This window comes from Oncorhynchus clarkii, chromosome 30 (assembly GCF_045791955.1).
Source record: "Oncorhynchus clarkii lewisi isolate Uvic-CL-2024 chromosome 30, UVic_Ocla_1.0, whole genome shotgun sequence".
NCBI classification, from domain to species: Eukaryota; Metazoa; Chordata; class Actinopteri; order Salmoniformes; family Salmonidae; genus Oncorhynchus; species Oncorhynchus clarkii.
In genome coordinates, this window is record NC_092176.1 from 11,853,397 (window position 1) to 11,875,372 (window position 21,976).

General features: G+C 42.5%; 2 protein-coding genes and 1 pseudogene across 3 annotated transcripts; 1 reads left to right on the forward strand and 2 right to left on the reverse strand.

Annotated features, from left to right (window-relative positions):
• Window positions 1-275: 275 nt before the first annotated feature.
• LOC139390238 (bcl-2-related ovarian killer protein homolog A-like) lies at window positions 276-1,031 on the forward strand (annotated as a pseudogene).
• Window positions 1,032-9,945: 8,914 nt separating this feature from the next.
• On the reverse strand, window positions 9,946-12,796 carry LOC139389882 (tubulin beta-1 chain). Its single transcript, XM_071136894.1, has 4 exons — window positions 12,595-12,796; window positions 11,496-11,604; window positions 11,272-11,382; window positions 9,946-11,166 (listed from the first exon to the last, which is right to left on the reverse strand). The coding sequence occupies exons 1-4, from the start codon at window positions 12,649-12,651 to the stop codon at window positions 10,106-10,108; spliced, it is 1,338 nt and encodes a 445-aa protein (XP_070992995.1). The 5' UTR covers window positions 12,652-12,796; the 3' UTR covers window positions 9,946-10,105.
• Window positions 12,797-18,015: 5,219 nt separating this feature from the next.
• On the reverse strand, window positions 18,016-19,591 carry LOC139389888 (Golgi-associated plant pathogenesis-related protein 1). Of its 2 annotated transcripts, XM_071136901.1 has the most exons (6): window positions 19,524-19,591; window positions 19,295-19,323; window positions 18,879-19,088; window positions 18,623-18,700; window positions 18,298-18,447; window positions 18,016-18,098 (listed from the first exon to the last, which is right to left on the reverse strand). In XM_071136901.1, the coding sequence occupies exons 2-6, from the start codon at window positions 19,299-19,301 to the stop codon at window positions 18,094-18,096; spliced, it is 450 nt and encodes a 149-aa protein (XP_070993002.1). In that variant the 5' UTR covers window positions 19,302-19,323; window positions 19,524-19,591; the 3' UTR covers window positions 18,016-18,093. The 2 variants fall into 2 exon arrangements, with proteins under 2 accessions (XP_070993002.1, XP_070993001.1); XM_071136900.1 differs by lacking the exon at window positions 18,016-18,098 and having other exon boundaries at window positions 18,290-18,447.
• Window positions 19,592-21,976: the final 2,385 nt, after the last annotated feature.

The window sequence follows — 21,976 nt, forward strand, 5'->3', positions numbered from 1 at the left end:
TTGCCCAGATTTAGCTGATAATAACTGGAAAACATTCCACTTATTTTGGTAGCTACATGTTGTTTTTTACCCACAGCATGTGCAGTGCAGTTGTTGATCATTTCTTAGTAATTTCAAGGGTGCCTGGATCTCTAACCCTGTACTAGGGATTGCCATTACTGAGAGGATGGCTGAGGGCTGCTTGGCACAGGGACTGTTTATCTGTGAACGGGCCACTGCTTTTTTGCAAGTCACAACTTTGTGATTTGCAACAGGGAGTCAGTCGGCCAGAGGCGATGGATCAGTCAGAAGGGCTATTGAGCAGGAGTGGTATAAACAGTCCTGACCCCCTGGTACGAGAGGCCTATCTGATGTTACATGACTACATCAACTATGTGACCGCAAAGCCCGACGGCCACGTAGGGCCACCCCCTACAGCCACGGCAGCAGCCCTGCCCCATGTTGGGGACCAGCTGCTCATTAGGTTCCCCATCTTCTTCATGGGCTAGCCACGCGTCTTCCAGGATGTGACTGAGATCTCAGCCTGCCCCATGCTCACCGCCATCCTAGACAAGCACTTTGCACCCACCAACCCCCAGAGGATGGAGGCGAGACCTGGCCTGGAGCGCAGTGCTGTCTGTGTATGTGCTGGCAGGCCAGATGGCCCTGCACTGCCTCCAGAGTGGCTTGGAAGGAATAGTGCCTCAGTTTAAGGAGTGTGTGGGGGGTTATGTGGAGAGGGTCATCTGTCCAGAGATTAGGGACAAGGGTGGATGGATAAGTTCACTGGTCAAGTTTCTTCACTGGCATGGTCTTAACTAGGCTACAGTTTAAAATGTGGTTACGTTGTACTGTTGTGGCTGTTGTTGTGAATCTTGCATTCTAACTCCTCGGATCTAATCATGTTTTCTGTTGTTGGTAGACAGGCTTTGTGTGCCACTTTGGGCAGAAGCAGGACTTGGAGGCCCAGGTGAAGAATGTGTGTTGCTGGACTCTTGCTATTTGTCACCAGCATCTTATCCTATTTCCTGTGGAAGCAAAAAATAGCTTAAACAACACCCCCACCTAGTGACCACAATTAGATAACTCCAAAAGTCTGCTTTGTGAATAAATATTTCCCCAAAGCTTCTCATTTCCAAACGCATCTCAACTATCCCCTATTTTAAACCATTGAAGTATCAGTATTTTTTTTAAACAATAACATCAACAATGCACAGCATACATACATGCACATCATGTGTATCATGTATATGTAACTTAAAACCTCTGAATCATAATGGTAATAAACATGATCTCAGTAATAGCTTTTTTCACAAGTATGGCGTCCATTAGTACAAAACTCAAAACAGATCATCAAAAAAGCAGTTGTTTCAAAACTCTAAGCACATTTTCAATTGACTATGTACAACACACAAAATCACACAGTCACTGTTTTATCTAGAAATACGTTTCACATTCAAATCAAATAAAAATGTATTGGTCACATACACATGGTTAGCAGATGTTATTGCGAGTGTAGTGAAATGCTTGTGCTTCTAGTTCTAGCAATATCTAACAAGTAATCTAACAATTCCACAACTACCTCATACACACAAATCTAAGTAAAGAGATGGGATAAGAATTCATATGTATAAATACAGTTGAAGTCGGAAGTTTGCATGCACCTTAGCCAAATACATTTAAACTCAGTTTTTCACAATTCCTGACATTTAATCCCAGTAAAAATGCCCTGTTTTAGGTCAGTTAGGATCACCAATTCATATTAAGAAAGTGAAATGTCAGAATAATAGTAGAGAGAATGATTATTTCAGCTTTTATTTCTTTCATCACATTCCCAGTGGGTCAGAAATGTACATACACTCAATTAGTATTTGGTAGCATCTCCTTCAAATTGTTTAACTTGGGTCTAACGTTTTGGGAAACCTTCCACAAGCTTCCCACAATAAGTTGGGTGAATTTTGGCCCATTCCTCCTGACAGAGCTGGTGTAACTGAGTCAGGTTTGTAGGCCTCCTTGTTCGCACACGCTTTTTCAGTTCTGCCCACAAATGTTCTATTGGATTGAGGTCAGGGCTTTGTGATGGCCACTCCAATACCTTAACTTTGTTGTCCTTATGCCATTTTGCCACAACTTTGAAAGTATGCTTGGGGCCATTGTCCATTTGGAAGACCCATTTGCAACCAAGCTTTAACTGATGTCTTGAGATGTTGTTTCAATATATCCACATAATTTTCCAACCTCATGATGCCATCTATTTTGTGAAGTGCACCAGTCCCTCCTGCAGCAAAGCACCCCCTCAACATGATGCTGCCACCCCCGTGCTTCATGGTTGGGATGGTGTTCTTCAGCTTGCAAGCCTCCCCCTTTTTCCTCCAAACATAATGATGGCCAAACACTATTTTTGTTTCATCAGATCAGAGGAAATTTCTCCAAAAAGTATGATCTTTGTCCCTATGTGCAGTGGCAAACCGTAGTCTGGCTTTTTTATGGCGGTTTTGGAGCAGTGGCCGCTTCCTTGCTGAGTGGCCTTTCAGGTTATGCTGATATAGGACCGAAAACTATAGTTTATTAACAAGAAATTTGTGGAGTGGTTGAAAAACGAGTTTTAATGACTCCAACCTAAGTATATATAAACTGTACATACATAAAACTTGTTTTTCAACCACTCCACAAATTTCTTGTTAACAAACTATAGTTTTGCCAAGTCAGTTAGGACATCTACTTTGTGCATGACACAAGTCATTTTTCCAACAAATGTTTACAGACAGATTATTTCACTTATAATTCACTGAATCACAATTCCAGTGGGTCAGAAGTTTACATACACTAAGTTGACTGTGCCTTTAAACAGCTTGGAAAATTCCAGAAAATCATTTGAGTCAATTGGAAGTGTACTTGTGGATGTATTTCAAGGCCTACCTTGAAACTCAGTGCCTCTTTGTTTGGCATCATGGGAAAATCAAAAGAAATCAGTTAAGGCGTCAGAAAAAAAATTTATACCTCCACAAGTCTGGTTCATCCTTTGGAGCAATTTCCAAATGCCTGAAGGTACCACGTTCATCTGTACAATACAATAGTATGCAAATATAAACACCATGGGACCACGCAGATGTCATACCGCTCAGGAAGGAGACGCGTTCTGTCTCCTAGAGATGAACGTATTTTGGTACGAAGAGTGCAAATCAATCATGAGGAATATAAATTATGTGGATATATTGAAGCAACATCTCAAGACATCAGTCAGGAAGTTAAAGCTTGGTCACAAAGGGGTCTTCCGAATGGACAATGAACCCAAGCATACTTCCAAAGTTGAGGCAAATTGGCTTAAGGACAACAAAGTCAAGGTATTGGAGTGGCCATCACAAAGCCCTGACCTCAATCCTATAGATAATTTGTGGGCAGAACTGAAAAACCATGTGTGAGCAAGGAGGCCTACAAACCTGACTCAGTTACACCAGCTCTGTCAGGGGGAATGGGACAAAATTCACCCAACTTATTGTGGGAAGCTTGTGGAAGGCTACCCAAGATGTTTGACACAAGTTAAGCAATTTAATGGCAATGCTACAGAATAAAAATTGAGTGCATGTAAACTTCTGACCCACTGGGAATGTGGTGAAAGAAATAAAAGCTGAAAGAAATAATTATCTCTACTATTATTCTGACATTTCACATTCTTAAAATAAAGTGGTGATCCTAACTGACCTAAGACAGGAACGTTTTACTAGGATTAAATGTCAGGAATGGTGAAAAACTGAGTTTAAATGTATTTGGCTAAGGTGTATGTAAACTTCCAACTTCAACTGTACATAGATGGGCCATGACCGAGTGGCAGAGGCAAGATGCAATAGATGTTATGAAATACAGTGTATACATACAGTGAGGGAGAAAAGTATTTGATCCCCTGCTGATTTTGTACGTTTGCCCACTGACAAAGAAATGATGAGTCTATAATTTTAATGGTAGGTTTATTTGAACAGTGAGAGACAGAATAACAACAACAAAATCCAGAAAAACGCATGTCAACAATGTTATAAATTGATTTGCATTTTAATGGGTAAAAGATGGCGCCAAAGAACATGGCTGACGTTTTACATTGTCCCAACCAATTGTGCTATTTTGTTATTTTCTAACTTATTGTGTACATAATGTTGCTGCCACCATCTCTTATGACCGAAAATAACTTCTGGACATCAGAAAAGCGATTACTCACCGTGGACTGGAAGAAACTTTTTCCTTTAACGAGTTCGGCGAGTCTGGCGAGAAGGATATCCTACTTTCACTAGAACAGGCCCAGATCTACGCCTTTCGCGTGAAGAAAAGACGCTGGAAAAGGAGCCGCAGATAGGGCATCCTTCTGAAAATCCAGAGGTGAGTGAGTAAACTCCCATTGCCTTCCATTCTTCTTGCTAACGTGCAATCATTGGAAAATAAAATTGATGACCTACAATTAAGATTATCCTACCAATGGGACATTAAAAACTGTAACATCTTATGTTTCACCGAGTTGTGGCTGAACAGAGATACGGACAACATAGAGCTAGCGGGATTTTCCATGCACCCCGGCAGAATAGAGACGCTTCCTGTGGTAAGACGAGGGGTACCTGTGTCTTTTTGTCAATAACAGCTGGTGCACAATGTCTAATATTAAAGAAGTCTTGAGGTATTGCTCGCCTGAGGTAGAGTACCTTATATAAGATGTAGATGCACCATCTACCAAGAGAGTTCTCATCTGTATTATTCGTAGCCGTCTATTTACCACCACAAAATGACGCTGGCACAAAGACTGCTCTCGACCAACACTATAATACCATAAGCAAAGAAGAAAATGCTCACCCAGAAGCGGCGCTACCAGTGGCCGGGGACTTTAATGCAGGGAAACTTAAATCAGTTTTACCAAATTTTTACCAGCATGTGCAACCAGGAAGAAAAAAACATCCTAGACCACCTTTACTGCAGACACAGATGCATGCAAAGCTCTCCCCCGCCCTCCATTTGGCAAATCTGACCATAATTCTATCCATAATTCTATCCAGGAAGTACCAGTGACTCGCTCAATACGGAAGTGGTCAGATGACGCGGATGCTACACTACGGGACTGTTTTGCTAGCACAGACTGGAAAATGCTCCGGGATTCATCCAATGGCATTGAGAAATACACCACCTCAGTCATCGGCTTCATCAATAAGTGCATCGATGACGTCGTCCCCACAGTGACCACAGTACATATCACAACCAAAAGCCATGGATTGAAGGCAACATCCACATCGAGCTAAAGGCTAGAGTTGCCGCTTTCAAGGAGTGGGAGACTAATCCGGACTCTTATAAGAAATTCCGCTAAGCCCTCAGACGAACCATCAAACAAGCAAAGCGTCAATACAGGATTAAGATTGAATCCTACTACACTGGCTCTGACACTCGTCGGATGTGGCAGGGCTTGAAAACTATTACGGACTACAACGGGAAACCCAGACACGAGTTGCCAAGTGATGCGAGTCTACAAGACAAACTAAATGTATTTTGTGCTCGCTTCGAGGCAAGCAACACAGAATCATGCACGAGGGCACCAGCTTGCATGATGACTGTGTAATAACGCTCTCGGTAGCCGATGTGAACAACATTCACAAAGCCGCTGGGCCAGACGGATTACCGGGACATGTATTCAAAGCATGCGCGGACCAACTGTCAAGTGTCTTCACTGACATTTTCAACCTCTCCCTGACCGAGTCTGTAATACCTACATGTTTCAAGCAGACCACCATAGTCCCTGTGCCCAAGGAAGCGAAAGTAATCTGCCTAAATGATTACCGCCCTGTGGCACTCAGGTCGGTAGCAATGAAGTGCTTTGAAAGGCTGGCCATGGCTCACATCAACAGCATCTTCCTGGACACCCTAGACCCACTCCAATTCACATACTGCCCCAACAGATCCACAAATGAAGCTATCTCTATTGCACTCCACACTGCCCTTTCTCACTTGGACAAAAGGATTACCTATGTGAGAATGCTGTTCATTGACTACAGCTCAGCGTTCAACACCATAGTGCCCACGAAGCTCATCACTAAGCTAAGGACTCTGTGACTAAACACCTCCCTCTGTAACTGGATCCTGGACTTCCTGACGGGCCGCCCCCAGGCGGTAAGAGTAGGCAACAACACGTCTGCCACGCTGATCCTTAACACTGGGGCCCCTCAGGGGTGTGTACTCAGTCCCTTCCTGTATTTCCTGTTCACCCACGACTACGTTGCCATTCACGACTCCAACATCATCATTAAGTTTGTTGACGACACAACAGTGGTAGGCCTGATCACCGACAACGATGAGACAGCTTATAGGGAGGAGGTCAGAGGACTGGCAGTGTGGTGCCAGGACAACAACTTCTCCCTCAACGTGATCAAGACTAAGGACCTGATCGTGGACTACAGTAAAAGGCAGGCAGAACAGGCTCCCATAAACATCGATGGGACTGTAGTGGAGCGGGTCGGGAGTTTCAAGTTCCCTTGTGTCCACATCCCCAACAAACTATCATGGTCCAAACATACCAAGACAGTCGTGAAGAGGGCACGACAAAACGTTTTCCCCCTCAGGAGACTGAGAAGATTTGGCATGGGTCCCTAGATCCTCAAAAGGTTCTACAGCTGCACCATCGAGCGGATCCTGACCGGTTGCATCACCGCCTGGTATGGCAACTGCTCGGTATCTGAGGCACTACAGAGGGTAGTGCGAATGGCCCAATACATCACTGGGGCCAAGCTTCCTGCCATCCAGGACCTATATAATAGGCGGTGTCAGAGGAAAGCCCATAAAATTGTCAGAAACTCCAGTCACCCAAGTTATAGACTGTTTCTCTGCTACCGCACCGCAAGCGGTACCGGAGCGCCAAGTCTAGGACCAAAAGGCCCCTCAACAGCTTCTACCCCCAAGCCATAAGACTGCTGAACAATTCATAAAATCGCCACCGGACCATTTACATTGACGACCCCCCGGCTCCCTTTTTTTTGTACATTCACTGTTTGTTTGTTACTTATGCATAGTCACTTTGCCCCCACCTACATGCACAGATTACCTCAACTAGCCTGTACCCCCGCACACTGACTCGCAACCGGTGCCCCCAGTATATATCCTGCGGTTGTGGGCGGTGCAGTTGCCGTACCAGGCGGTGATGCAGCCCGACAGGATGCTCTCAATTGTGCATCTGTAACAGTTTGTGAGTGTGACAAGGCAAATTTCTTCAGCCTCCTGAGGTTGAAGAGACGCTGTTGGGCCTTCTTCACCACACTATCTGTATGTGTGGACCATTTCAGTTTGTCCGTGATATGTACGCCAAGGAGCTTAAAACTTTCCACCTTCTCCACTGCTGTCCTGTCGATGTGGATAGGGGGGTGCTCCCTCTGCTGTTTCCTGAAGTCTACAATCATCTCTTTTGTTTTGTTGACGTTGAGTGAGAGGTGTTTTTTTGACACCACACTCCGAGTGCTATCTCCTCCTCCATATAAGCTGTCTCGTTGTTGTTGATGATCAAGCCAACTACAGTTGTGTCGTCTGCAAACGTGATGATCGAGTTGGAGGAGTGCATGGCCATGCAGTCATGGGTGAACAGGGAGTTTTGCAATACAATACATGCATAAGTACAATACTGTAAAATACAATAAACAATTACATTACAGGTGGAAGATGTATGATTTCCGTCCCCATGAGCGTACCACCCTCCTTCAGGCCGTGGATGAGGTTTGCAATGATTTCAATCCAAATCTGCCAGGCTTGGATTCGACCATGCCAAAAGTTTTTTCCCCAGGTGCATGAACAATGAGGGCATTTACTGCAATGTTGATGATAAGCTATGGCCAAATGCTCAAGACAGCCTTGATTCAAACTAGTGCCTGTTAAACATTCTGTCTTTCATTTATTTCAGCTAATTTCAGTACACCTATGTTGTAATGATATCTGAACAATATATTTTTTTGCATCAATGCTTGTGAAAGATTAATTCAATGATCAAACCTTCGACCACAAATGGGATAAAAAATAATGTATATGTGATGTTCAGTAGATTTTTATGGGTAGTGCAAGTGTATTGCCTAATGTGAAAACAGTGTAATGTACTGTAATTTACAGTACTATAGCATACTACATTCAAATGCTAAAAAAAAAACATGTTATCTTACATTTTTTGCTATTGGTTGTTAAAATAACAAAATGTAGAAGATATTATGTTGTGTTTTGGCTTGTACACCAATGTCCTCTTATACACTGAAAAAAAATATAAACGCAACATGTAAAGTGTTGGTGCCATGTTTCATGAGCTGAAATAAAAAATCCCTAAATTTTACATACGCACAAAAATGCTTACTTCTTACATCCCTATTAGTGAGCATTTCCCCTTTGCCACTTGACAGGTGTGGCATATCAAGAAGATGATTAAACAACATGATCATTACACAGGTGCAGCTTGAGCTGTGGACAATAAAATGCCACTTTAAAACGTGCAGTTTTGTCACACAACATAATACCACAGATGTATCAAGTTTTAAGGGATCGTGCAATTGGCATGCTGACTGCAGGAATGTCGCCCAGAGCTGTTGCCAGAGAATTGAATGTTAATTTCTCTACCATAAAATGTTGTTTTCGAGAAGTTGGCAGTACATCCAACCAGCCTCACAAAGATGTCTACATACAAAATGAATGCACAATGAAAGGTTTTGTGAGTAAGACTGGCTGCGTACTTGTAAAAGTAGTAACAAAGCGATATATTTTTTTTTTATGTGCCAGAGGGTGGAAGAATACTTGAATAGTTATCACATGAGGTGTTGCTGGGCAGGATGAACACGTCACAGACAGGGATAATATTGCCTGACAGGCAGGTACTGAACTTTGCTCTGTAGACGTTGACATATAACAGTTTCAGGGATCAACAAAGATACAATAGACTCACAGTATTAACCAGCCAGCGAGTTTACAACAGAATCGTAATTCTATTCAGGAGAGATAAACTTTTCACTCTGCATATCAGGTGTCCGCATTAGGATATACAAAACTGAAAATGCCAAATCCAGCTGAATGTTTTCTTCTTCTTTGGATTGTCAAATTCAACCTATGGCTACATAATGACTGTACAGACATTCTAATGTGTGTCATGCGACCCATTTGTCAGCCAAATGAACAATAAACTTCATTATGATACATGTATGCTTATGCTTGTGTGTGCCAACATCAAAATAGACATAAGGAACTAAATTTCACTGTTTGCCAATTTTGTGTTAAGATCAAATAGGATAGAAGTCTTTAGATAACTAGCAGGGTTATTAGTTTTACAGTGCATGTTGTCAGACTAAATCATAGCTTGCATGACTAAAATTCCAAACATTTAAAACAAACATGCCATGAGCTTAGCTCGCTAAGATTTCAGAGGCATGGCTAAACAAATCTTTGAGCACATGACTGTGCTTAGGAACACTGTAGCCACTCATCTTACGGTGTACAGAAAACCTACAGGAATGTCAATTATGGGGTTTCATAAATGCACCAGCTGCTCTACATTTATATATAAAACTGTTTAAGCAATAATGCCCCGGGGGGGGGGGGGGGGGGGTATATGGCCAATATACCATGGTTAAGGGCTGTTCTTGTGCATGATGCAACGCAGAGTGCCTGGATACAGCCCTTAGCCATTCTATTTACCACAAACCCCCAAGGTGCCTTATTGCTATTATAAACTGGTTAACGTGATTAGAGCTGTAAAAAATGAACGTTTTATCATACCAGCGGTATATGGTCTGATATTCCAAGGCTGTCAGCCAATCAGCACTCAGGGCTCAAACCACCCAATTTATGATGCATGTTGAGAGGTAAAGATTGTTGCCACTAAAAAAAACAGTATGCTTAGTTGAATAACTGGAGAATGGCAGAAGTGTATTATTGGGTATTTTAATTATTGAAAAATAGTAATCATTGAATCAAGGGAAACAGCACTTTAAACATAAGAAATTTTATTGACATGTTTCTGTACAGACAAGAAATGACAGTAATAGCAGAGATGACAAAACAAAAACAGACAGATAATGGAACACTGGAAAGGTTGAGACTGACATGTCAGTGAACACAGCTTGGAAGAGCACAATTACACAAACATTTAGGCCAGCTCCTCTTCTCCCTCCTCCTCAAACTCTCCCTCCTCCTCAGCGGTGGCGTCCTGGTACTGCTGGTACTCAGACACCAGGTCGTTCATGTTGCTCTCTGCCTCAGTGAACTCCATCTCGTCCATACCCTCACCTGTGTACCAATGGAGGAAAGCCTTACGCCTGAACATGGCTGTGAACTGCTCGGAGATACGCTTGAACAGCTCCTGGATTGCTGTGCTGTTACCAATGAAGGTGGCGGCCATCTTGAGGCCACGCGGGGGAATGTCGCAGACGGCGGTCTTGACATTGTTGGGGATCCATTCAACGAAGTAGCTGCTGTTCTTGTTCTGCACGTTCAGCATCTGCTCGTCTACCTCCTTCATGGACATTCGCCCGCGGAAGATGGCAGCCACTGTAAGGTAGCGTCCGTGGCGGGGGTCGCAGGCGGCCATCATGTTCTTGGCGTCGAACATCTGCTGGGTGAGCTCGGGAACAGTGAGGGAGCGGTACTGCTGGCTCCCCCTGCTGGTGAGGGGGGCAAATCCGGGCATGAAGAAGTGGAGGCGGGGGAAGGGCACCATGTTGACGGCCAGCTTGCGGAGGTCAGCATTCAGCTGTCCTGGGAACCGCAGGCAGGTTGTGACGCCGCTCATTGTGGCCGACACCAGGTGGTTGAGGTCGCCGTAGGAGGGAGTAGTGAGTTTCAGGGTACGGAAGCAGATGTCGTAGAGAGCCTCGTTGTCAATACAGAAGGTCTCGTCAGTGTTTTCCACTAGCTGGTGGACTGACAGGGTGGCATTGTAGGGCTCCACCACAGTGTCTGATACTTTGGGTGAGGGCACCACGCTGAAGGTGTTCATGATGCGGTCGGGGTACTCTTCACGGATCTTGCTGATGAGCAGGGTGCCCATGCCAGAGCCAGTTCCACCTCCCAGGGAGTGGGTGAGCTGGAAGCCCTGCAGACAGTCACAGCTCTCTGCCTCCTTCCTCACAACATCCAGGACTGAGTCCACCAGCTCAGCTCCCTCTGTGTAGTGGCCCTTGGCCCAGTTGTTTCCAGCACCACTCTGGCCTGCAAAATAAGAGATGTGTAAATCATCTCTCCTTTCTTTGGTGACATCATCTACAGTATCTTGCTTCATATTCAAAAAGTAAAATAAGAAGCAAAGGGACCTACCAAACACAAAGTTGTCGGGTCTGAAGATCTGGCCGAAGGGTCCGGATCTCACAGAGTCCATGGTCCCTGGCTCCAAGTCGACAAGCACAGCGCGGGGCACGTATTTACCACCTAGACAACCATGAGGAAAAGAAAGGTAAATGTCAGAACCACACATATATTAAATTGAGAAGTATAACAGAATGTAATGAATGTGGTAATAAATTAGACAAACAAGGCTTTACCTGAGGCTTCATTGTAGTACACGTTAATCCTATCTAGCTGGAGGTCACTGTCCCCATGGTATGTACCAGTTGGGTCAATGCCATGCTCGTCACTGATCACCTCCCAGAACTGCAAGAGGAGCATTAGGTTTAAGTCTAGAACGCACAATATTAGCTAAGCTAATATGCCATTCAAAGTGGGATCCATCCATCAAATGCATGTAAACAATAAATACCATTACACTGGTAGGCCTATGCCATTATTACATAGGTTCAATATTCTCATTTGATCACCTCGTTGGATCAAATCTACTTTATTGCATTTAACGTTAGATAGGCACATACGTTTTTGAGTTAGGCATCTGGAATGAAAACCTCCCTCCTATACAATTCCGCGCGCGCGGCATGACCTCCGATTGGTTGAAACGCATCAGTTGTGGTTTTGAAATTCTCAAATACGTCACTTGCTGAAACGCAGCCCACATCCGCCAGAGAAACGGGCGGGGCACGCGCTCAATGAATCGAAAAAAGTGTAGGCCATAATGTATCGTTGAACAAATGTCAAATTCTTTCCTTTTTTTGGAGGGTAAGAATTCTTATGTATATTAAGACAACCGAATTGTATTCACTACTGAAGCGATTAGTTGTAATATGGCCATGTTATTTGGCATCGGAACTACTTCCCATTTTGCGCATTGCAGTAGGTCGGTAAATTATGGTAATCCATAGGCCCACGTATTTTCATATTTAATCGATCATTTTGATATCGTTAATACAAATGTTTAAAAAAAAATGGAAATTTCTTAATACCCATTCTCATGTGTATTGACTTACTCGCTAATACAGTGTCAAGATGATTTCGAGACCAAATAAAACCGGTCGAATAAAAATATACAGAAGTGCATAAATAACACCAAAGCTCTTTTCATTTGTACACAAACAAACCAATCAATAGGTTAGGAATATAATTAACAGTAATTTTCATTAACAATACAGTTCTTTGGGTGGGGTTAACTGGACACATACAAAGAACCGGCGATTTTACGCACGCCTATTTATCGCACGAGTTGCACCAAATTCATTAACAAAAAAAAAAAATAATAATAATAATTGTACAAACCTTAGCTCCGATCTGGTTTCCACACTGTCCAGCCTGAAGATGCACAATTTCCCTCATTTTTACTTTGACTGTAGAACAACTCTTATACGAATAAAAAACCAGTTCTATCCTTTCTTAGACTGCGCTGAAAGAATGTGCTCCCATACTATATAAGAAGAACGTTGTGCCCTCCCCTTAAATTCCATGTCACCAAATCTGAAACATTTATTGGCTAATGCTTATCAGACCCAGTTATTGACACACTTCTACACCAATCATATTCATAAAGAATGAGTTTCGTTGGCCTATTCTTTCTGTCATTCAAACTGAACGCAAACGTGTGATTCTCACATAATCTTGAAGATAGGTCCTACTTCCTTTATGCCGGCGAAAATCTTATCTCCTTTTAAACTATAAATTCTAAATATTTATTGTCCAATAAACCGCACAGATTACATGATTAAGAGAGACATCCGTTAACTCCAAAAAAATACGTGAAACGTTTTCACATTAAATGGTAAAACTACGAAATACCTCACCAATTTATTCCAAGTCCACGTGGCTCATTGTTACTTTGTAACCATTCCTGGCATTTCTTCGTGGTGGTAAAAGGCAGCTATTTCGTCTTAAGATGTACATTTTGTTATAGAACATGTATCCAACTAAATATTTTATGCGTTCTGTCAAGAAAGGGATCTAAAATGTTATCGAACAGATGTCAGTTATTTTGTTATCTAATATAATAATCGAAATGCAAGAGGCTACAGCCTGTGGCACCAGACCGGAAACATTCTATGAGATTATAGTAACCCATAGTCATTTATATCCCCAATTCTCAGTGTTATTGTTGTTACATATTTCTGATTATGGGCGACTCCCTTTTTGCGCACTGTTAAACATGGCTGCCTGGGCTGTGTCAGGTGCGACACACAGACATCTTGGCTGTTGCTCCTTTCCCCTTAAAGACCACAGTGAGAACTTCATCACAGGATTATCATACACAAAGCTAGAAGAAATCCTGCATTTACATAGCCTATTATTTGGAATTAATCCATGTCTGATAATATAATGTGTCTCTATGCAAATGCCAATGGCAGACTCTGACCTGTGAACCAAAGTATCCGGCTCCTTAGTATGTATTACTGTTCACAAGATAGTCTAGTCATAAAGTGACAGACAGTCCAGTAAAATGTTTAAGATGCCATGTTAAATTGTATAAATCATTGTATTGGCAAAGTCTCAATTATATAATATAAAACAACAGGTACATGGTGCAATGAAATAGCTCAAATCCAGTTTAGCATACACTATCGATCTCAACACCCCAGGGAGACAGCCACAGTCTGGAAGGATGAACAGAACTGGGAGGGGTGCAGCAACAGGAGAGAGATTGGGAAGGGAGCAGTGCATGGCTGAGTCAGTGCTGGAATTAGGGCAGGGGGGCTTATTAATAGTTAAACTGTGTGCCAGGTGGAGAATGCTTCTGTGACGCCAGCACTCATCAACTGCATGGGCACAGAGCTGTGCGTTGGAGGACAGAGGAGCAACACCCTGTTTCTTTGTTAGTTATGAACGATATCCATTGAGCAAACCTTGATAGAGGACCTAGTTTGATGATTAAAGGCCCACTTACAGCTCTTACCACTGTATGCATCACATGCGTTTTCATGTAGATTAAGCCTTGAGATGGTTTGGGATGAGTTGGATCGCGGAGTGAAGGAAAAGCAGCCAACAAATGCTCAGCATATGTGGGAAATCCTTTAAGAATGTTGCAAACGCATTCTTCATGAAGCTGGTTGAGATAAAAAAATATATATTTTATCTTTATTTAACTATGCAAGTCAGTTAGGAACAAATTCAGGCCAGAATGACAGATTTGTATTTTGTCAGGTCGGGGATTCGCTCTAGCAACCTTTCGGTTACTGGCCCAATGCTCTAACCACTAGGCTACCTGTGCTAATAGTGTGCAAAGCTGTCATCAAGGCAAAGGGTGGCTAATTTGAAGAATCTGAAATATAATTTGTTTTAACAAGTTTTGGTTACTGCATTATTCCATATTTGTTATTTCATAGTTTTGATGTCTTCACTATCATTCTACAATGTAGAAAATAGTACATACATGCAGAATACTAGCCTAGACATATGCCTATGACTGCAGGCGGTGTTCAGTTGGGCTGGTGACAAATATGACCAACATGTAATCCGAATCTCAACCAGAGTGTACTTTCAACTATAGTTTCATGGCCCCCTCCATTCTTCATACCCTGTTGTGGCCACTGTCACAGAGGACAGGGCACAGTCAGCTGGGTGTGTTAATAGTAACAAGGGGAAAACGGTGGGGCTTTCTTTGTTGGGGCTGACAGAAGAAGAGGAGAGACAAAAGTAATCAGTCACAAAGGCATTTCCATGAATAACATTCTACACAGTGGTAGCAGCTCATTATGGTTTCACACAATACTTCTCCCATACCATCCTCTGTCTGTCACACATATTATCCCCATTCTAGTTCTGTCTCAACCTAGCCTGTATCTTAGCCTTAGCTTCAATCTCAGTTAAAAGTAGCAGACAGAAAAGGGATGGGCCTATACAACAATAGAAAGCCTCAAGACAGGACTGCGGGAGTGACATTTCCTTTTCATCCAACCCATTTTTATCCCTCTGCAGTTGCTACTGCTCTGCAGTAAATTCATTATTCATCTGTTTGGAGGGGAATAGAATCTGACTGTACCCTGTGTGGTGTGCTGTCATTTGATGTGAGGCTGACAACAAGCTGAGTGTGTCTACTGTACATCCGCATAAAAGCCCCTCCGAGTCGAAGGGAGGGTATTTGCTGGCCTCTTTGTGGACTTGGGTAGCAATTTTCTCAAATTTGGCCATAATGATACCTCATTATCTGCTCACAGACAGCCTGGCTGTCCCACTAGACTAGAGCTCCCCAGAAGGTTGATGGTTAAATTGCCTTGTCCTGACTCTGCATCTTTCCTGCATCTCCCCACCCTCTGCAGTATTGCACCCTATCCTCTTTGTGTACTGCCAGATAGTGTTGCAGTGGTGCATTATGCTACACCCATAGCAAAAGGATTAGGACATTGTAGATATAACAGAATCTGTGTTATATCTTTATTACTACATTATTCTCAGGGTAGTGTGAGAGAACGGTAGACAGAGCTGCACATCCACATTGTTTGCTCTTGTAATTGATCACCATAACAAAGAGACTTTGACCATGCAAAAAAAGACTCCCAGGCAGAATGCAAATGCTAGCTAGTCCACACTATTCGCAGTCGGAATGTCATGTTGCTATCCAAGCACTGCGTCCTGACCGTTTTCTACCAGTGTAGAACACGTACACCCAAGGCAATTTATAAATGGATGCTGATTTGCTACAGCTTGACAGTGGACATATATCTAAAAGATTGTAAAGCACTTGCCACTCCCAGTCCTGCCCAGCTTCAAGAGCTAGCCAGCATATTGGTACAGACAGATGGTTACTTGTTACAAGAGGGTTCTCCCAACAGTTATTTGGGTGACATTTAGTAGTCTAAAACCAAAAATCAGAGGTGGTCTGCCCTGGCCTGCACTACACACTACAATTGTGGGTGGAATGGGGGGTGGGACTAATATTACAGGGCAGGTGTTGGACAGGAACAGCTGTGTCTCACAATTATCATGTACTGCACCTTTGTCTCACGTCTGCACTGATCGGTTGAGGGACGATCATCGCGTAGGAGTGACGCCATCTGACGTGAGGCAGTGGTACTGTACAGTATGTCTACTCAGGGACCCCAGTGATTCAGCCACAACTCTCCTCAGTATTTACATTCACTCTGAGACACTGTTACAAGAAATAGATGTCTGATAGATGCCCTATCTCTAAGTGTAGTAAACTGTATCACCATATCTGTCCTTAATAGTTTCATTATTGTAAGAGAGAGGGAGGGCACTCCTTCAATGGTGGGGGAGTAGGCTAGGCTGCAGTATGAATAATGGAACAGTGCCCAGACGCAGAGAGGGTACGTATCCTTCGTCCATTGATTTTCCAGAGATTGGCCATGCATGCTTGCCTTTAACTGTGCTTCTTTATCTGTCTCCATAGCTGGTCCCCTGGGAGAACAGTCAGTCAGGAAGCACAGCTGATGCTAATGCTGACGGACATTCAGCCCCAGACTATGCAGCATCCACTGAGCTCACTGAGAATGATGATGCATACTCAGAGAACATAGTCAGCTGTGGCCCGGGGAAGTCCAGCCCTCCACTATGACACTTACCAAAACAGGCTTACAAAAACATCACATTACGGACAATATACTATGCTGGTTATGTAGTGGGCTATCACTGCCACTGGCGGACTGACTGAGTGGGGTGGTGGCTGAGATGGAAGGTAATGGGTGTGATTGAGGATGAGCCGGTACACTGGATCAATCTGGATTTATAACCTTCTGGAGGGTGCTAATGTAATGCTGCTGCATCTGGGATTTTGAGATTAGAGTGAAAATACATATTTTCATGACCTCTTGTAATAAATACTGGCCCACTAGAGGGCACTCAGAATAAGCCTCATATCTGATGTATGGTACAATAGGTTGTGCCAGAGCAGATGTTGAGATGGTTCAAATCATTTTGATCAGAACTGTCCATTCATTAATAAATCAATTGCATGTACACTCTTTCAAGTCACTCATTAACATAGTCTCCCAATCAAATGTATTTTTCTCTGTGGCGTTTTTCTTCTCTTTTCTAAGGGCAGAGATGATCTCCAAATGGTTTAAATGAGCTCTGTGGTAGTGACATAGATTTGAATCAATCAATCAATGATTTCAATAAATACATTTTTCTTACCATTTATAGTGTTGATTGAAGCATATTGGACACAACTACATTCTCCCATAAGAAAAAAAATCTCTGGGACGGTTTACAAACATGTACTCATTTGGTGTGATGATCTCTTTCAGAGGCCTGTCACTTTAGGCAGCTGCTAAGCAGTCCATTGTGTGTCCGACTCCAAACCCCTCCCTTATTCCACACCCACTCCCAACACTCCCTGAGAGCAATCACATACCAACCATCTACTGCCATCTACTGGCTGTATTGGAAACCATGGCTTTTTATGGATGATTGGAAGAAGACATCCCAGCATACTGGCATTCTTGTATGGGTGTATGGATTCATCAAAAGAAATCCTAGGTTTGTTAAAAATCATGATGAGAAAGTTGAAGAGCATGTAGGAATGCCATTGTGTTGGACTTTCTTTGTTTAATATTCAGTCATTTTCTCTGTGTACCTGAATCAGTAGAAGATGTCTGTTAACAATCCTCCTCTTTCATTAGCTTGACTATGCAAGTGAAGCAGCTACAGACCAATATGACCAACGATGAGGGTCCGTCGACATGCAGACAGGAGAAGGCTGATCACTATGGCTCCTATAGCACAGTGCATGTTGCCTCGGAGCGAGGTGGTTGGCTCGAGGTGTCTGAACCAGAGGTGTTCTTCTCGCCGCCACCGCCGCCACACAGCCTTTTATTACACTGGAAAGAGACAACGGAGCATAGTGAAGCATGAGCCTGCTGACATGAGGGGTTAGTAAACTGGGGTAACATGCAAGAGCAGCATGTACTGTATACCAACACTGTACCCCATGACACTACAGTTACTGTAACAGAACATGACTGGCTTAGTTATCAATTCAGGTGTAGATCATTGATTTTTGAATAGACAATCAGTTACCTTCAGGGAGGACGTTATCTATAAAGTATCCCTCCATGTTCATGTTTCCTGCTGGGTTGTACTGGCCTACCACAAAGACAGTCTCGCCATTAATCCCCAGGCCCACCCCCACCTCAGTACTCTCCTTCCACACCACCTGGGTGAAATGGCCTATTGGAGAAATGCCACAATACATAAGGTTACGATTAAAGCGGCATCTCTGGGTCTTGGCTTTGTTATATCCAATATGGTTGAAAGCTTTCTGTTTAAGTTCGACATAATTTGCGTTCTGAACACCTGATCTCAAACCACACATTTTCCAGAAAGATGTGTAATAACAGTGTACTAGTGTTTGAGGTGAATCCAGGTTCGCTGAAGTTGTAGTCTTTGATCTCGCTGTACCAGTTGTCGACAGCCTCCTTCCCTAAAACATGCAGTCAGGTACAAATGTAAGGACCCCTCCTACTTGACATGGCAAATACACACTGTAATCTGAATGAGTATTAGCACATCTACGGCGAGAGTACTAGTATCAAAGACGCATGAGCCGTCAAATTCTAAAACCCAACTTGACAGTGTCAAAGTGAAATATTGTAACCCACCCGTTAGAGTATTGGGGGCAGAGCTCCATGTGTAGTAGAGGTTCTCTCCATTGTTCGTATTGCTGTGCTGCATGGTATTGATTGCTACCAAGTGGTCAGCCCATTCCTGAGCAGAGTTGCACAGGTCTCTGCTCAGGGTCAGTTCGGCGGTGCCATGCTTTCTCCTGTATGCATTGTGGGTATCCAGAAACTCCTGCTCAAAGCTCGCACCTAATAAAATATGCCAATTTAGATTTAACTTTTTCTCTTTTTTTAAGGATAGTTAGCTAAATACAGGGACATATTTTGAATTCATATATTTATATTTATTTATTCAGCAATATTTTTGAGTTATTTTGTTAGAATTTTGGAATTACACAGTCACCATAGACATCTTTCTTGAATATAGACCAGAGTAGAACGAGGCAAATACTGACCTGCCATATTGCTTTTTATGTGTTAAGAGCTGCAAGACAAAAGTAGATATGGTAAGACTCATTCAGCTGAAGAACACCAACAAATAAAGAGTAATAATGTTTTAATTCTGTGTATAATTCCATTACCAACCTAATTTAATTAATTCCATTATTGGATGTTGACCGTAAGAGGGATGCTCATAGTAATAATACATGCATTATTCTCTAACTGTATTATCCAAACACTCACCTGTATATTATGTAGCGGTTGTGGTCTGTCTTCTTTACCTCCGTGTCTCTATATGTTGAGACCGAGAAAGCACTTATATAGTTCAGCTGGATCATCTAAAACTGTATGTAGGAGACACCCTCTCTCCTCCCTGTAATTATCTGAAGCATTTTGCATTTTGGTGACATCCAGGGAGGGACCTGCTCTTCCACTATGTTGCTGCTCTTCCACTATGTCCATGGCTGTTGATTTCACCGCTGAAACACAATAGTGAGACAATAATAAGATGTTCTGAGAAGGTTAATGACGCTTATTGAATGTCCTTGATTCTGCCCCTCCTAATTATTTATATTATTATTATTATTATTCTAATCCATATTATTATATTATTTATATTATACTTGATGACAGACAAGTCTTTTGATCAAAGAACATAGTCTTTGATCAAACCAATAACCAGTTCCTGATGGAATCATGCCTTGTGCTCTTTATTTCTTCTAATCCCTACATAACAAACAGATTAAGAGGCTCTTTTACCATTGTTCAATCTAGGTACCACCCTGGTTTATTAAACATTATACAACGGGGTGGGTCTAATCCTGAATGCTGATTGGTTAAAATCACATTCCAGCCAGTGTCTATTCCACAAGTTACCACCGGCTAAATCTATGATGTTAAAATGCCTATTTACTCTGTTCCATCTGACTGCGCAATCAACTGTCTCAGCCCAGCCAGGTAATTTATAAACTTGATCTCCACTATAAAAAGCATCTCGACATTATCTCACATTTTTTTTAGAATAACATTTAGTTTTCAACGGTGGAGATTTGTATAAACCTTGCTCTCTGTCTTTCCAACATTTGCAACATTGTTTCAATATTCAATCTCATAATAATGAACGTGTTGGGAGTCGGAACGAGACAGCGTTTCTCAGACAGTCAAAATGGGTCAGAAGTTTAGATGCACTAAGTTGACTGTGCCTTTAAACAGCTTGGAAAATTCCAGAAAATGATGTCATGGCTTTAGAAGCTTCTGATAGGCCAATTGACATCATTTGAGTCAATTGGAGGTGGACCTGTGGATGTATTTCAAGGGCTACATTCAAACTCAGTGCCTCTTTGCTTGACATCATGGGAATATCAAAAGAAATCAGCCAAGACCTCAGAAAAAAATTTGTAGACCTCCACAAGTCTGATTCATCCTTGGGAGCAATTTCCAAACGCCTGAAGGTACCACGTTCATCTGTACAAACAATAGTACGCAAGTATAAACACAATGGGATCCCGCAGCCGTCATAGCGCTCAGGAAGGAGAAGCGTTCTGTCTCCTAGAGTGCAAATCAATCCCTGAACAACAGCAAAGGACCTTGTGAAGATGCTGGAGGAAACAGGTACAAAAGTATCTATATCCACAGTAAAACAAGTCCTATATCAACATAACCTGAAAGGCCGCCCAGCAAAGAAGAAGCCACTGCTCCAAAACCCCCACAAAAAAATAATATGGTTTGCAACTGTACATGAAGACAAATATCGTACTTTTTGGAGATGTTCTCTGCTCTGGTGAAACAAAAATAGAACTGTTTGGCCATAATGACCATCGTTATGTTTGGGAGGAAAATGGGGGAGGTTTGCAAGCCGAAGAACACCAACCAACCGTGAAGCACGGGAGTGGTAGCATCATGTTGTGGCGGTGCTTTGCTGCAGGAGGGACTGGTGCACGTCACAAAATAGATTGCATCATGAGGAGGAAAATTCTGTGGATATTTTGAAGCAACATCTCAAGACATCAATTAAAGCTTGGTCGCAAATGGGTCTTCCAAATGGACAGTGACACCAAGCATACTTCCAAAGCTGTTGCAAAATGGCTAAAGGACAACAAAGTCAAGGTATTGGAGTGGCCATCACAAAGACCTGACCTCAATCCTATAGAACATTTGTGGGCAGAACTGAAAAAGCGTGTGCGAGCAAGGACTGACAAACCTGACTCAGTTACACCAGCTCTGTCTAGAGGAGTGGACCAAAATTCACCCAATTTATTGTGGGATGCTTGTGGAAAGCTACCCGAAATGTTTGACCCAAGTTAAACAATTTGAAGGCAATGCTACCAAATACTTAAAATAAAGTGGTGATCCTAACTGACCTAAAACAGGGAATATTTACTTGGATTAAATGTCAGGAATTGTGAAAAACTGAGTTTAAATGTATTTGGCTAATTTGTACGTCAACTTCCGACTTCAACTATATATGCAAAGAAATGTCAATTGAAAAAAGGTCAAACGAAACGATCTGCAGCTAGTTTGTAATTTTGTGTTGGTGGCTAGCTCCTCTGAACAACCGTGTTCTGTGCCTCTATGGTACAGTTTTTATTGCTATCTATCTGTACTGTTTGTCCCTCTATTTCTTTTGTTAATATGAATTATTTGACCTTAATTGATTTTGTTTTAAAGATGAGTATTGAATTGCATGGCCTCTAAAG

Bases quoted from the DNA above. Each gene is read 5' to 3' on its own strand.
- LOC139389882 (XM_071136894.1), bottom strand. From the start codon at position 12,651: ATGAGGGAAATTGTGCATCTTCAGGCTGGACAGTGTGGAAACCAGATC. The intron at 11,605-12,594 runs GTTTGTACAATT...CTCCTCTTGCAG, and splicing joins GAAACCAGATCGGAGCTAAG to TTCTGGGAGGTGATCAGTGA. The intron at 11,383-11,495 runs GTAAAGCCTTGT...ATGGTTGTCTAG, and splicing joins GTACTACAATGAAGCCTCAG to GTGGTAAATACGTGCCCCGC.
- LOC139389888 (XM_071136900.1), bottom strand. The intron at 18,701-18,878 runs GTGGGTTACAAT...TGCATGTTTTAG, and splicing joins TGCCCCCAATACTCTAACGG to GGAAGGAGGCTGTCGACAAC. The intron at 18,448-18,622 runs GTACACTGTTAT...TTTCTCCAATAG, and splicing joins TGGATTCACCTCAAACACTA to GCCATTTCACCCAGGTGGTG.